The sequence below is a fragment of the Notolabrus celidotus genome, chromosome 12 (genome assembly GCF_009762535.1).
Source record: "Notolabrus celidotus isolate fNotCel1 chromosome 12, fNotCel1.pri, whole genome shotgun sequence".
In the NCBI taxonomy this organism is placed as follows: Eukaryota; Metazoa; Chordata; class Actinopteri; order Labriformes; family Labridae; genus Notolabrus; species Notolabrus celidotus.
The window spans coordinates 13,479,533-13,492,387 of NC_048283.1; the positions used below are offsets into that span (position 1 = coordinate 13,479,533).

The window sequence follows — 12,855 nt, forward strand, 5'->3', positions numbered from 1 at the left end:
CACCCTAAAAGTCTGCATTAATCTGCTCTTAAGTGGGTGTTACAACTATATAATGCATCTAAGAAACCCACACACTAAGCACCCAGGCTGTCTATCATTCCAATTACACAGTTGGCAGAAATGTATGTCATTTATAGCCATATTGCGTCATCTTCACGTATTTCATATCATTAGCAGAAATTATGTAAGGTCTAACAGCGTAGTTATAAAAGTGAAATCAGTGCATCCTGTTGGCATTATAGCTGAAAGTAGTTGATTTACCACTCATCCCTATTGTTGCACTTCCACACCTCAATTATCATTTTATTTCTGTACAAACAACCCACCCAGTGTCTGTTCTTCACTCCTGTAGGATGCTTCACGTCAGTTTTTAATTTAACCACTAACGTTCAACAGAAGGGTCCATTTTTGTTGTTGTTGTTCTCTATGCATGTCTTAATGGTTGTTTTTGAAAAGACTAATATGTAATTTAACCCAGTCACCCGACCTCAATCCACACACCCTCACCCACTTCCCCCCATTTATCCATATTGAGGCTTTTGCAGGGCTTTAAAAGACCACAAAAGACAAAGACTCCATATTATGGAATTAATATGCCAGAGGAAGTTGAGCAGTACTATTTATAATCTAAGCTACAAATGGAAAGATAAAATATGTTACAGAACTAGTCATGCGAGATAAAGACATCACTAGTCTTCAGTACACAGATATAACCCACTCTTTCTCTGTCTTTATCCTCGCCATTTGCTGTGTGCCTGCAAGCAAATCCTTTTTCTCTCCTTTAGGTTCTCTCTGAGTTTTCATGCTTCATCTCATCCTACAGTGTGCAGCACCCAAACTCCATCTCTATAAATCCAGGGTCAGCACAGCCGGCTCTGTCAGTCTGCTTCTGTTTCCACTGTGCTTGAGTGAGCAAAGGTCAGCGCTGTCAAACTACAGAACTCAGTTTATCCACACTGAATGTTAAAATTACCCAAGAGAGTGGGAACAAACGCACAACAGAAACCCTTTGTGGCTGGGTTTACATGTGCTTGAGTTTCCTGGTTAGGGTTGAGGTTTTGAAGTAGGCTATTCCAGTAAAGTGGTATTTTATGATGTAAAATTGTGTCCAGGTTTCAAAGCTCTGGAAAAGTCTTGAATCAGGATACTGTGGAAGGGAAACACCTAATCCTGGATCTTATTATTATTTGTTTGGACAGAACAAGGTTCCTGATCGGGCTAGGACAAAGACGAAACTGGACACTGATAGTGTGTTAACAAAAGTTTGAATAACTAAGTATGTCAGGCTCCAATCAGATCCTGAATGAGATCCTTTCTAGGAAGAGGCTCAATGCTGGTATACAAATGAGCATGTAAACACACTAAGATGACTTTAAGAAAACATAAGACTCTCTATTGTTATTTGTACAAAAATAAACACATTTTATTTTTAAAGGTTTGCTTTTCATACACGTGCAAAACTTTTCCTTGACTCTTTTCTGACAGGAGGTCAGGGTTTGCTACAGCACCATCCTGGGCTCTATTGAAAATTCAGATCCTGCTTATTGTTATTTAAATGTTTCCCTCTGAGCAGCTAGCATCTGTGTTAGACGTGTGCCCTTGAAAAGCAGAAGGAAGAATTAACTCTTGCTAACCAAAGAACTACAGATTTCAGCAAAAATAAATATGTGATATAGATATATGACTAATTTTATAAAATATATATTATTAATAGTTCCACTTGATTGTAAATATAAACTTTATCATTGTGTTCACAGCTTGTTTTATTATATCTATTAACAGAAAACTACAACTGAGCATATTAGACACCATGCACATTTTGTAATTTGTTTACTGAATAAAGCTTTTTTCTGATTAAGCTTATGTGAACACTTCATGGGAGGTATGGATGGTTGCTTCCTTTGATGATGAAAGGAAACTAATATTCTCTAATATAGACGTTGATTTAACCAGTAAATGGACGCAGTTAACCAGCATTTAGCCTGAAAGTGCTAACATGAAATTAATGAGAGCTGTGCTGTTTCATAACTAATACAGGTGATTTACTCAGTTAGGTAATATGCCACAGGAGTGGAGTGCACACTCAGTGACAGGCAGGAAAACAAAGTTGTAAAAAGCACCCTCTTCTTTCTAGTTGGTGGTTATGTTTGTGTTGAACCAGACAGACCTCACTCCTGGATCCTGCACTTTTTCTCAATATCACCACTGTACCCTGTCTGATCTCTGCTCTGCCTTTCTCTGCCCATAAACCTTCTAATATTAGCTTCACCTCAGGTTTACAAAACACAAACCCTCCTGCCAGTCTGAGATCTTTTTGAGACCACCTCAGCACCATAAAAAGCCATGTTCCCAGGTCCTCTATTTGTCTTCTTTCCCCCTCCCCTCCATGATTTCCATCTCTTACTTTTTGATTTGGATTCAGCCCGGCTTATGTCTTGTGACCCCGTATCCACGCTCTGCACCTTGTTTGGTTTCCCCTAATGTCTTCTCTCCCTATTTTGTCTCTTTTACCCCCACTGCACCCCCACCCCCCCACCCCCACCCCTCCAGCCCTCTTCTTTCTGTCCATCCCAGGGTTTATCCCCTCATCACTGATCTCCCTTCATCCCTCCAATCCTCATCTGTTCCTCACAGGAGCAGTGGAGAGAGTGAGTGACGGAGGAATAGCCTACTGTGTGTGTGATACCAAAAGTGAATGAGAGGGAGAAAGTGTAGTGACAGCCAGGCTGAACTTATGATAACAAGCAGAGAGAGACGGCTGGAGGAAGACTGACTGAAGATCTATCTAAACACCTTGAGAAGAGAGACTCCTGAGTGGTGAGTGGACTGTTGTGTGTTTACATACTTTGGTAGCCGTGAAGTTGTCTCAGGCTGCTCAGATGTTGGACTAGATTCAAAGGGTCGAGTTGAAACTGAGTTCAAGGCTGGAAGAGATTTATCACCAACATTTGAAAAAGTTTTTACTTTGTAAATATAAAACTATTAGTTACTCTGTTTTAAAAAATGCTGTTTTTTAAAAGTATTCTGTTTAAATATGGTATTTTTTGTGATTTTATGTGAAAAAGATCTAACATTATACAACATAAGACATGGGGATGCCATTCAAACTTCAAGTGACACACATTTACGTCATTTACACACTTTTATCTTTTGTCCATGGCAGACACGACAGAGGGATTTACATGGGATCAGCATACAGTGCTTGTTTTGTCATGTGAATTGATAACCTGTCAAAAAATCCTTTTGTTGTCTGGTTCTAAATACTGTCAGACGTAATCTACATGAAAAAATAACTATGTTAAGTTGTTAATCTGGATGATTCTTCCATGGTGCAAACATTTGGATGTAAAATAGTAAGGTTTTATCTTTAAATGACTTCACTTATTAAAGGAAAGATAACTAGGAGTTAGTTTACATCAGGGCCAAAAGGACAAAACCTCCTTTATATTGTATTTAATGATACATTCATGTATTGTTTCCGAATTCTTCCGTACTACAACAATTGAGAGAGAATACATTATGCAAAAACCCTATAACAACCCAATAATGTTATAAATCAGTCTTTGTTATTTACTTGTAATGTGGTCCACAACTGTCCACACCAAATGTTTGGTCATGTCGGTATATACCATGTGGTTAAAACGGTGTTTACAGACAACTGCTTTTCCCTCGTAGTGTATTAATCGTCACTTTACCCAACTCTAGGCAAACACAGCCTATTAGTTTTGTGTAACTGGCATACAGGAAATACGAGGAACAAATAATTACCATGCAGTCAAACAACTCAGAGTCATATTTTATGACACAGCCACCAGTCAGACTCAAGTTCACAGGCCCAGTCCTACTGAAAACCCTCTGTCTTACATAGTCTCCCACTCTCACAACTCTCTCTGCCTCCTGCTCCTCCTTCTCCAACTCCCCCCTCCCTCATTCTCATCCCACTACCTGCCCTCCCTCCCCCCCTTCTCTCCATCTCTTATCCAGATGCAAAGAGCAGTCAGTAATCGGATGAGAGCAGATTTGATTCAAAAGGCTTCCCTTAAAATCTCAGCCAGTAGGATTTAAAACTCACTCTCCTGCCTGCCTCGCCTCTTACCCTCCATCCTCCCTCACCACCCCCCTTCTCTCTGGCTGTGTTAATGCACTTCACCGTCCAGCAAACCCCTAGCAGTCATTTAATCACATGGAACAATGGGGCAGGGACAAGATGGCAAAAGGGTAATAGCACAACTGAAGTGTTCATCACAACGCACATTATCAAAGCGGTTTCCCATCTGGAACAAAGGCCTAAAATCCCATGTCACCAACGTCAAGGGCAATGCAGTCATCAGCTGTTTGAGGCAGCACAAACAAACTTTAGCTACTGAAGTGTTAGGAGGCGCTGCGCTCCATTAAAGGCTGTAAATTAATTTCATTTTGACACATTTCAGGCCACCCTGAAAGCTCTAGAAATAGATAAAGGATAAAGCCCAGTGGCAAACAATTGAAGCAAACCCCTTTCTTTTGTAAAAGAGTCACTCCTTAGTTCACTCCCTTCCTTTCCTTTTCACTAAAAACAAATTAGAGGCAAATCCACCTGGTCATGTGTTTTGACAGGGACGCTCATTCAAATAGTGAAAGAGAGAGAGAGGGAGAGATTGCTGCAGGGACACATACGATAAGATTGACGCAGGTATTCCCCTCCTATTCAGTATCAAGGTAAGATTTTCAAAAATAGCATGATGTAAAAAGTCATTTGTAATGTCTGCAGGTGTTGAGTGAGCATTGATGAGTGGAGGGAGGAGGGGTTGTGGTTAAAGCTGAGTCTGTTTTACTGCTTAGCTCTAAAGTTAGTCTATTTTTTGTCAGATCAGCTTGAAACCATGACTCTGCCTTGATTACATTTGTGACACATGTATGAGTTTGTCCATTAGGTGATTGCTTCTGCTGCTAAACGTTGCTCATTTAATCTCGATATTACCAAATTCAATAGCCATCAACATCAAGTGAGAGCTCACTGGCGTGTCAAACAGTACAAACCTTCTGTCTGTCACTTTAGTGAATTTTGAAGCGAGAGAGAGCCGATAGACACAGTGATGACATTATTACAGGACATACTGGTTTGTGTGTACATTCAGGGTGAGGATGTGTGTGCTGAACAAGTGTCTCATCATCTGAAGAGCAAATACTTTCACTGCTAATACCATGCTTGAATATTCATGCAGTCTGCGTGTGTTTGTGTGTATGTGTGTGCACACACATGAATGCATGTGTAGGTGTGTTCTGTGGGTTTCTATGTTTGCTCCTGCCTGTTTATGAGAGTTTGCAAAGTAGACGAGGGCCAGTTTGACTTGCAAAATAGCACTTACTTGGAGGCTGGAGCGAGGGAGGGTTAAAAAAGGCTCAGGAAGGTGCAGGTAAAATTCCATCAGGTAATGATTTTACTAGAAAAGACATCAAATCACATTTTTTACCAAGTGACGGAAGTTTGTTGTCTCTCTTCTTCTTCTTGTTTTCAGGATTATCATCTTTCCTCCCATCTCCCTGTCTCCATTGGTGACAGTGCCTACAAACCATCGCCATGGGTGAAATGGAGCAATTGCGAAAGGAGGCAGACAGTCTCAAAGACCAGATCACAGTTAGTAGGCAATTATCTAAGAGAACTGTGTGGCTGTTAACAGTATTTATCGCCAACGTCATTATGTGGCTTGTTTTGTTACCCTTCACAAATATCTCTATATATGATTCATGACCACATCTTAAACCAACACTGGGAAAAAACGGACGACCTGTGTTTGTGTTTGCTCTGCAGGCTGCACGAAAGGCGGTGCAGGACACAACTTTTCAAGAGGCGGCCGCCGGGGTCAACGTGGTGGGCCGAGTCCAGTTGAAGACCAGGAAAACACTGAGGGGTCACCTTGCCAAGATCTACGCCATGCACTGGGGCACTGACTCCACGTAATGACACCATATATTGTTTTTCACATATTGATAGAACATCAGGTGTTTTATTCCACAGCCAACCAAGATGTGATAGGGTTATAGTATATTACATTAAATAAAGACCAAAGGAAGAGAAAGATTTGTGAAGGAAACTTTTCTTTTAACTGGATGAACTCAGAGGAACACAACTAAGGTCTAATATTTGCTCCTTTCCTTGCTAACATCAACAATGCTGTCTCTCTTTTTCTTCCCTTTGCTTTCCTTGTTGTTTTTCCCAGGCTGTGTGTCAGTGCCTCACAAGATGGAAAACTCATAGTGTGGGACAGCATTACGACCAACAAGGTAGGACATATCGATGGAAATGTGTTAAATGATCACAGGAATTGTAGACAGGGGCAAAATGTTGACGCTGTGGTGTCATAAATTAGCTGAAAGTTAAATAGCTGCTGACAGAGGCCGGACCCTTGATGTGTACATCCCAAAAATACACGCACAACCTAAATTCTTAAAGCCGCTGGAATGTTTTAAACATGCGAAAAAGAAGCTTGAATAATAGTATCAAAGAACATCTTGAAATCTTATTTATTAGAAGTGTACAGAATACTTTTAAACCTCATTAATGTGCTTTTTGAGGTCAGCATGTGTTGATCATACTTGCATAACCATGCAACTAATAGTCGCCAGATTCTGCCTGACACACAGAGACAAAAAAAGAAAACATGTATCTCTAATATTGTATTGCTTAAATGTATCTAGAAGAAAATAGTGTTTTCATATCAAGTCACTCTCCTTTAAGGGATTCAAAGATTTCCTCTCAGGGCCTGTAAGTGTTTGTAGCTTCGGATTCAGAGACTCAACTCCACTGTTTTCTTTGTTTCTACAGGTGAACGCCATCCCTCTCAAGTCATCGTGGGTGATGACTTGCGCCTATGCTCCTTCAGGAAACCTTGTGGCATGTGGCGGTCTGGACAACATGTGCTCCATCTACAACCTGAAGGGCAAAGATGGGAATGTCAAGGTGATGCGTGAGCTGGCTGCACACACAGGTACAAACAAATGAAACCTCTTGGATTTGCAGATGCTCTTACTGTAAGTGAGTCTCTCTTGATTACTCTTTTGCTTGAGGTATCTTACGTAATATTTCCATGGTGTTACAGGTTACCTGTCCTGCTGTCGTTTCGTCAGCGACTCTGAGATCATCACCAGCTCTGGAGACTGCACTTGGTAGGAATAAGTGAAGCAGTCAGTCACATTTCCCCGCTCTGTGGTTCAAATTTGAACAAATGTCTTTGTTTCTTTCTAGCGTACTGTGGGACATTGAAACAGGGACCCAGAAGACTATCTTTGCTGGACATCAGGGAGACTGCATGTCCCTGGCCGTGTCCCCAGATTTCAAGTTCTTCATCTCAGGTGCGTGCGACTTCACGGCCAAGCTGTGGGACATCAGGGAGGGTACATGCAGACAGACCTTTGGAGGCCATGAGAGCGACATTAACGCAATCGGGGTGAGGATGAGAAGGACTTCAACCAAACTTCTAACAGAGCTCTAACTTTTTTTTCTCATGCTTTATTTGTAATCACTTGTCCTTCTTCTAGTTCTTTCCCAATGGTAACGCAGTGATAACAGGATCAGATGATGCCACCTGCAAACTTTACGACCTGAGAGCCGATCAGGAGCTCATCACCTACCAGGACTCCGGCATCATGTGTGGGGTGACCTCGCTTGCCCCGTCCCTGTCTGGACGCCTGCTGCTGGCCGGCTATGATGACTTCAACGTCAACATCTGGGATGCACTGAAAGCTGAGAGAGTTGGTAAGAAATTAGACACAGTAAATTTAGCAGCTATATTTACTCCACATAAGACTTCCATATTTTAAGGCTTGGTAGGTGATGGAGTGTTTTGCCTCCAAGTCATTTTGGTGCCACTTTTTTACATGGACATCATGTTTTGTTTTTTTGTCTGTGCTTGTCCAGGAGTGCTCGCTGGTCATGACAACAGAGTGAGCTGTATCGGAGTGTCCTCAGACGGCATGGCTTGTTGCACAGGATCCTGGGACAGCTTCCTCAAGATATGGAACTGAGGCTGTTCTCCACCAGTGAGCAGAGAGAGAGCAGTAAACATCCGTCTGAGAGAAAGTGTAGAAGATAAAAAAGCAATTGGGGTTTGAGGGAGGGGTGAGGGTTGAGGAGCCACGTGGGGTGAGAAGAGGGTATTTTAATTGTGCCAAGTCCATTCTAATGTTGGAGAGGGGGTTGTAATGTGAAGATTTTCTGCCCTCTCTGTCAGTCTCACATTATGGGGGAATTTGTGGGTGGGACTAAGGGTTGTGGGGGCCTTGGAAATGATCATTCCTCTCAATAGTTTATTATATTGCGGTTCAAATCAATAATATGCACATTTATTGTAGCTATTCAGAGATCACCCAATGAGAACAGTTGCCAAATGGAAATGGTAGCACACTTGATAAGATAGAATTGAGTAAGTTACAGCCTGTGTAGGTTCAAAGTAGCTCTGCTAAAATGCTGTGTTTGTATCAAAGCATGAGTTATGTCATATGATATAATATGAGCATTTGCGTTTTTGTTTCAGACTGTTGTTTGTTCTTAGTTTTTGGTAGAATCCCCTGCTTACATTTTCTTTCTTTTCATTTTCTAATCTTAATTAAAATGGAGTTCTAGTTTGCAGATGTCTACATTAGTGTTTGATTTGTTTTGTATATGTTTGATGGACAATATTTACCAGGATTGGGGGTATCATCATTTAGCCTAACCCCCACACCATCAGCCAGTAGCTAGGCCTGGAAAGGGCTTTGGGTAAACTGTTGAGCCGACAGATGGGATGATAAAATGGTTTCATGGTTCACTAAGCACTTACAAAAAATGATGACCCATTTGTCTCAGGATGGGAGGAGCTTTTGTATGACTGTTTTACGGATGATGATGTCTGTTGTGTGCATATGAGCAATATATCTTAATCTTTTCCTCTGCATGGTACACTTGAAGGACAGTTAATGTACATACACACACAAACACAATGTGTAATTTCTAAGTTCTGATGAGAATTTGGACTGCCTCTTCCATCACTGGATACGCACTGTGCATAGTAAACAATAATCCTTTTCTTAAAGACTGTCAAATAAACATGGGATTCAGCAAAGAAAGACTGAAGTGTTTATTTCTGGTGTTCGGTCTTAACTTTTAATGGTTTTAATAACATGTAAAGACTTCATGAGGAACAGATTTAGTGAGGCGTTTCAATAAGACTCGGCCGAAGCATATTTTTTTTATTATTGTTTTATGAAGACGCCAGCAAAATAGATCATCTTTAGTTGTTTCAGACACCAAAAACAAAAACTCTTTTAAAACATAAAAAATAAGAGCATCCAAATGTAGTGCAGCATCACATGGATTAACACTGAATGTTGAGCGTTATTCCTAGGCTCCCTCTAGTGTTTACTGCTGAGGCATTACAACCCAGGAGAGGCTTCAACATCAGTGTCGTAACCAGGGATTGTTAAATTCAAAATGCAGTTGCATGAATTTGTATCCTTTTTTTTTTACCATATAATGAAGCAAACTAAACTACATAAAAGGGATTCTCTGAGAAAAATAGAGAGGCCATAGACACAAAAGTGAACATTTTTACAAAATACAATAGGAGCTAACGCTGAAGGAGGAATCCAAATATGTTTATTTTTATTTACAACAGGAACAAATAAGAACAGGACTAGATAGAATAAAACAGGACAGAAACCTTCTCAAGGTGGATGTTAAAGTAATATATACAGAACAAACAGAGTTTAAGAAAGCTGTACATATAAAATCCTGTTAGACACAGGTATAAAAACAAAGTGTCAGTTTCCTGTACACAGTGTTACAGTGAATCATCTGTTCTCCTTATCCAAACACACTGCCAGCACTCTGCGGTCTACCTGTCCAAGCCTCTGCTTATCTGGAGTAGACACCTTCAGCTTCATCTGGAGAGAGGGGAAGAACAAATTACCCTATCTGTTCATTCACAGTCGATGTTGTAATTCACTTTTGGACAACCATATAAAGAGTTGATACAGGTTCCAATAGAGTAAAAAAATAAACATGGAGGACCCACTAACAGGTTTTAAACAGTACCTGGTGATGACTCCTGGGTGAGTTGGTCGTCTTTAGAATCTGCAGTGGGGAACGGCCTTCAGTACCTTTAAAAAAAAAAAAAAATGTCAAGCAACATCTCCTTTCATTTAATTATAAAAAGCTGCAATGTTTCTACACACCTTTCTGCTTCAGTTTCCCAGACAGCCTCTTGTTTTCTTTGGACACATTCTTCACAGCCACACTGACAGCAAGAGGAGAAGAGCCACTTTTCCCCCGCTGCACTCCTCTAGCTCTGAGCCCAGAGGCTCCAAAACCTTTTCCCAACCACTGCGGCTTGAACACAGCCTGACTCGGGCTCTTTGAGTCAAAGGTGGGGCAGCGGATGCCGGTGCAGACCTGTGGCTGCTCTGGGATGGAAGCAGTTGGCTCTTTAACAATTTCTTCTCTTTCCTCAGGAGAAGGCTTTTGTTCTTCTTGCTTCTCTGACTCAACAGAGGAGACTTTAGCTTGGCAGACATCTGTTTCAGTTGGTAGAGGAGGCTCAGCAGGAGACTCTGGTTCAACAGTGATCGAGGGAAGGGCATAAAGGTGATCCACACCATCACTGGGTGGCTCCACTTCCCCACATTGCACTGGAGATAATGCACCATCACAGTGCACCTCAGCAAAGACCTGGGTTGAGGTTGCTCCCTCATGGCAAGTTATCAGGCTCATGCTCAGTCTCTTGTGAAGAGGAGACTCTTTTGCTTCTTCAGCCTCCTCTAGGCTAAAGTCTGCCTCAGTTTCTACCTCTACCTCCACCTGTGGCTCATTGAGATGCACAAAGGGGCTGCAAACATCAGCACTTTGGAGAGTGGGGATTTCAGGAGTGGAAAGAAGGTTAGCGTGTTCAGCCAGGGAGCTGAAGACAAGGGAGGGCTTAGGGGTCAAGAGTGGCTCAGTGGAAGCCAGCTCCTCACTCTCCACCTCTTCCTCCACTGAATCACTGAAGCCCTTTTGAGGGGCTTCAGGGGCTCTGCCTTCAACCTCATTATGGAAAAGCATGCCCAGGCGGCGAGCAAAGGATCCAACTGTCACTAGAGGGGCAAACAGAAAAACATCATGTTATTGAGGGTTTTGCAAGTGAGAGGAGCTAAGCTGAAGATGATTCTTTATCAGATAGTCACCTCTCATAACGTCTCTGGCAGGTGTGCGGGAGATGCCGACAGATGGTGAGCGGGGATCGGTGAATGCCTGTGGACGCTCACTTTTAACTTCGGCAACAGCTTTAGACACAGGCCCAGAAACCTAAGAAAAATATAAGGTATGGTTACACAAGTTTTAGGGTTTCCCTTCCACAGCTAACAATATCTAGGGTGACTTTTTAAGCTGTCACATACCTGAATGGGTGTGCGATCAATTCCTGTTGAAGGGGAGCGTGGATCCAGTTGAAGGATTCTATTGTTTTTGATAGCTGACTCTGGTTTAATTGGTGCAGACTCAGCTAACTTGCTCTCACTGGATCCCATGATGCTTATTAAAGGTTGACTGCAGCATAGGAATAGAAGAAAACAATGGGGTGCAGTTTTTTTTACTTGAATGAATATCAAAAAGCAATGCAAAACACATTATTAGCATCTTAACATAAATCATAGAAAAGGAACGCATATATTGATAAATAAATCACAAAACTCGGATCATACTTTGAAAAGTGTAGAGTCATATAGCCACAATAATCTACAAACAAAATTAGACTGAAAGGTATAAAAATACATTTGAGAAAACTCAGTGGATTATCTTACCTAATGAATGCATGAGTATGTAATCTATTTTTACCCAGTTGCAAAATATTATATTTCAACCTCGTGTGCCTGTTGATATGTAATCTGATTAAAAACTACTTCAAGTATTTCATGTTTACATTCAAATGTTTTAGCATTGTAGAAAGCAACAGTGGTGGAAGTAGTGGTAAGTTAACAGGATAGCTCAGCCAGTGATAGTCAGCGTGTGGCTTTCTTTCGTTAAAATCAGGTAAAGTTATAAGGTTGTGATAATAAGTTTTCACAGTCTAAATGACGCAGACTACGTTAACGTACAACAACACAGTTGTACAACAGTTTCATGTGCAGGCTATTGTCTAGCTTACCTTATAAAGGACGAAGGCTGAGGGTCAGACGTGCTGCTAGATCTCTTTTCACTATTCAAAACTTGTGATACACAAGGAAATCACACGAGTTTTTAAAACATTTAAATGGCGGTGTTGCGTGCTTGTTATTTTTGAACTAACCAATCAGCGTCCGCTTCCGCTCTGCTACCCCTGCGCTGATTGGCTGAGAGCTCGGCGTTCTGGAACAGGGCGTGGCCTTTAGTTGATAACGCATTTGAAAGTAGAAATGAAATGCATGCTTTGTTTGAAACGCTTAAATGTAACGTTAGAGCTGTCCTTCTGAAACATGCCACTCCCAAAGACACGAGACCCAAGTAAATAACGGATTTCAAGTTGGGACAATTCTAAGACCAACGGAGGGAAGCATAATAAAGCATATATTACCACATTGTTCAACTAAAGTAGAGTTTACTTCGAGCATTGGTGTGTCAACGTTGTAAACAGTGGTGGACAAAGTACACAGCTTCATTACTTAAGTCAAAGTATAGATCCTCCTGGTCAAATATTACTCTAATACAAGTGACAGTTGCTCTGTCAGATTATTACTTGACTTCAAGTACTGAAGTACTTGCTTTTAAAAATACTTAAGTATTCAAAGTACTTCTTGAAAAACGTTAAAACATTGTATTTTCACAATAAATATGTGAAGTTAAGAATACATAGGAGTACATTCTGTTACATTCTGTTTATATAGAAA

The 12,855-nt window shown here is 41.1% G+C and overlaps 2 protein-coding genes across 4 annotated transcripts; one reads left to right on the forward strand and one right to left on the reverse strand.

Moving 5' to 3' along the window:
• The first annotated feature begins 711 nt into the window (after positions 1–711).
• gnb3a (guanine nucleotide binding protein (G protein), beta polypeptide 3a) lies at positions 712–9,078 on the forward strand. Of its 3 annotated transcripts, XM_034697313.1 has the most exons (10): positions 712–918; positions 2,551–2,817; positions 5,499–5,617; positions 5,792–5,937; positions 6,201–6,264; positions 6,806–6,968; positions 7,080–7,146; positions 7,226–7,427; positions 7,519–7,735; positions 7,898–9,078. In XM_034697313.1, the coding sequence occupies exons 3-10, from the start codon at positions 5,561–5,563 to the stop codon at positions 8,002–8,004; spliced, it is 1,023 nt and encodes a 340-aa protein (XP_034553204.1). In that variant the 5' UTR covers positions 712–918; positions 2,551–2,817; positions 5,499–5,560; the 3' UTR covers positions 8,005–9,078. The 3 variants fall into 3 exon arrangements, with proteins under 3 accessions (XP_034553204.1, XP_034553205.1, XP_034553206.1); XM_034697314.1 differs by lacking the exons at positions 712–918; positions 2,551–2,817 and adding an exon at positions 4,582–4,698; XM_034697315.1 differs by lacking the exons at positions 712–918; positions 2,551–2,817 and adding an exon at positions 5,320–5,411.
• Positions 9,079–9,591: 513 nt separating this feature from the next.
• cdca3 (cell division cycle associated 3) lies at positions 9,592–12,269 on the reverse strand. The gene is made up of 6 exons (XM_034697302.1): positions 12,138–12,269; positions 11,392–11,539; positions 11,179–11,299; positions 10,192–11,088; positions 10,052–10,116; positions 9,592–9,900 (listed from the first exon to the last, which is right to left on the reverse strand). Exons 2-6 carry the CDS (start codon positions 11,518–11,520, stop codon positions 9,808–9,810), a joined length of 1,305 nt encoding a protein of 434 aa, XP_034553193.1. The 5' UTR covers positions 11,521–11,539; positions 12,138–12,269; the 3' UTR covers positions 9,592–9,807.
• Positions 12,270–12,855: the final 586 nt, after the last annotated feature.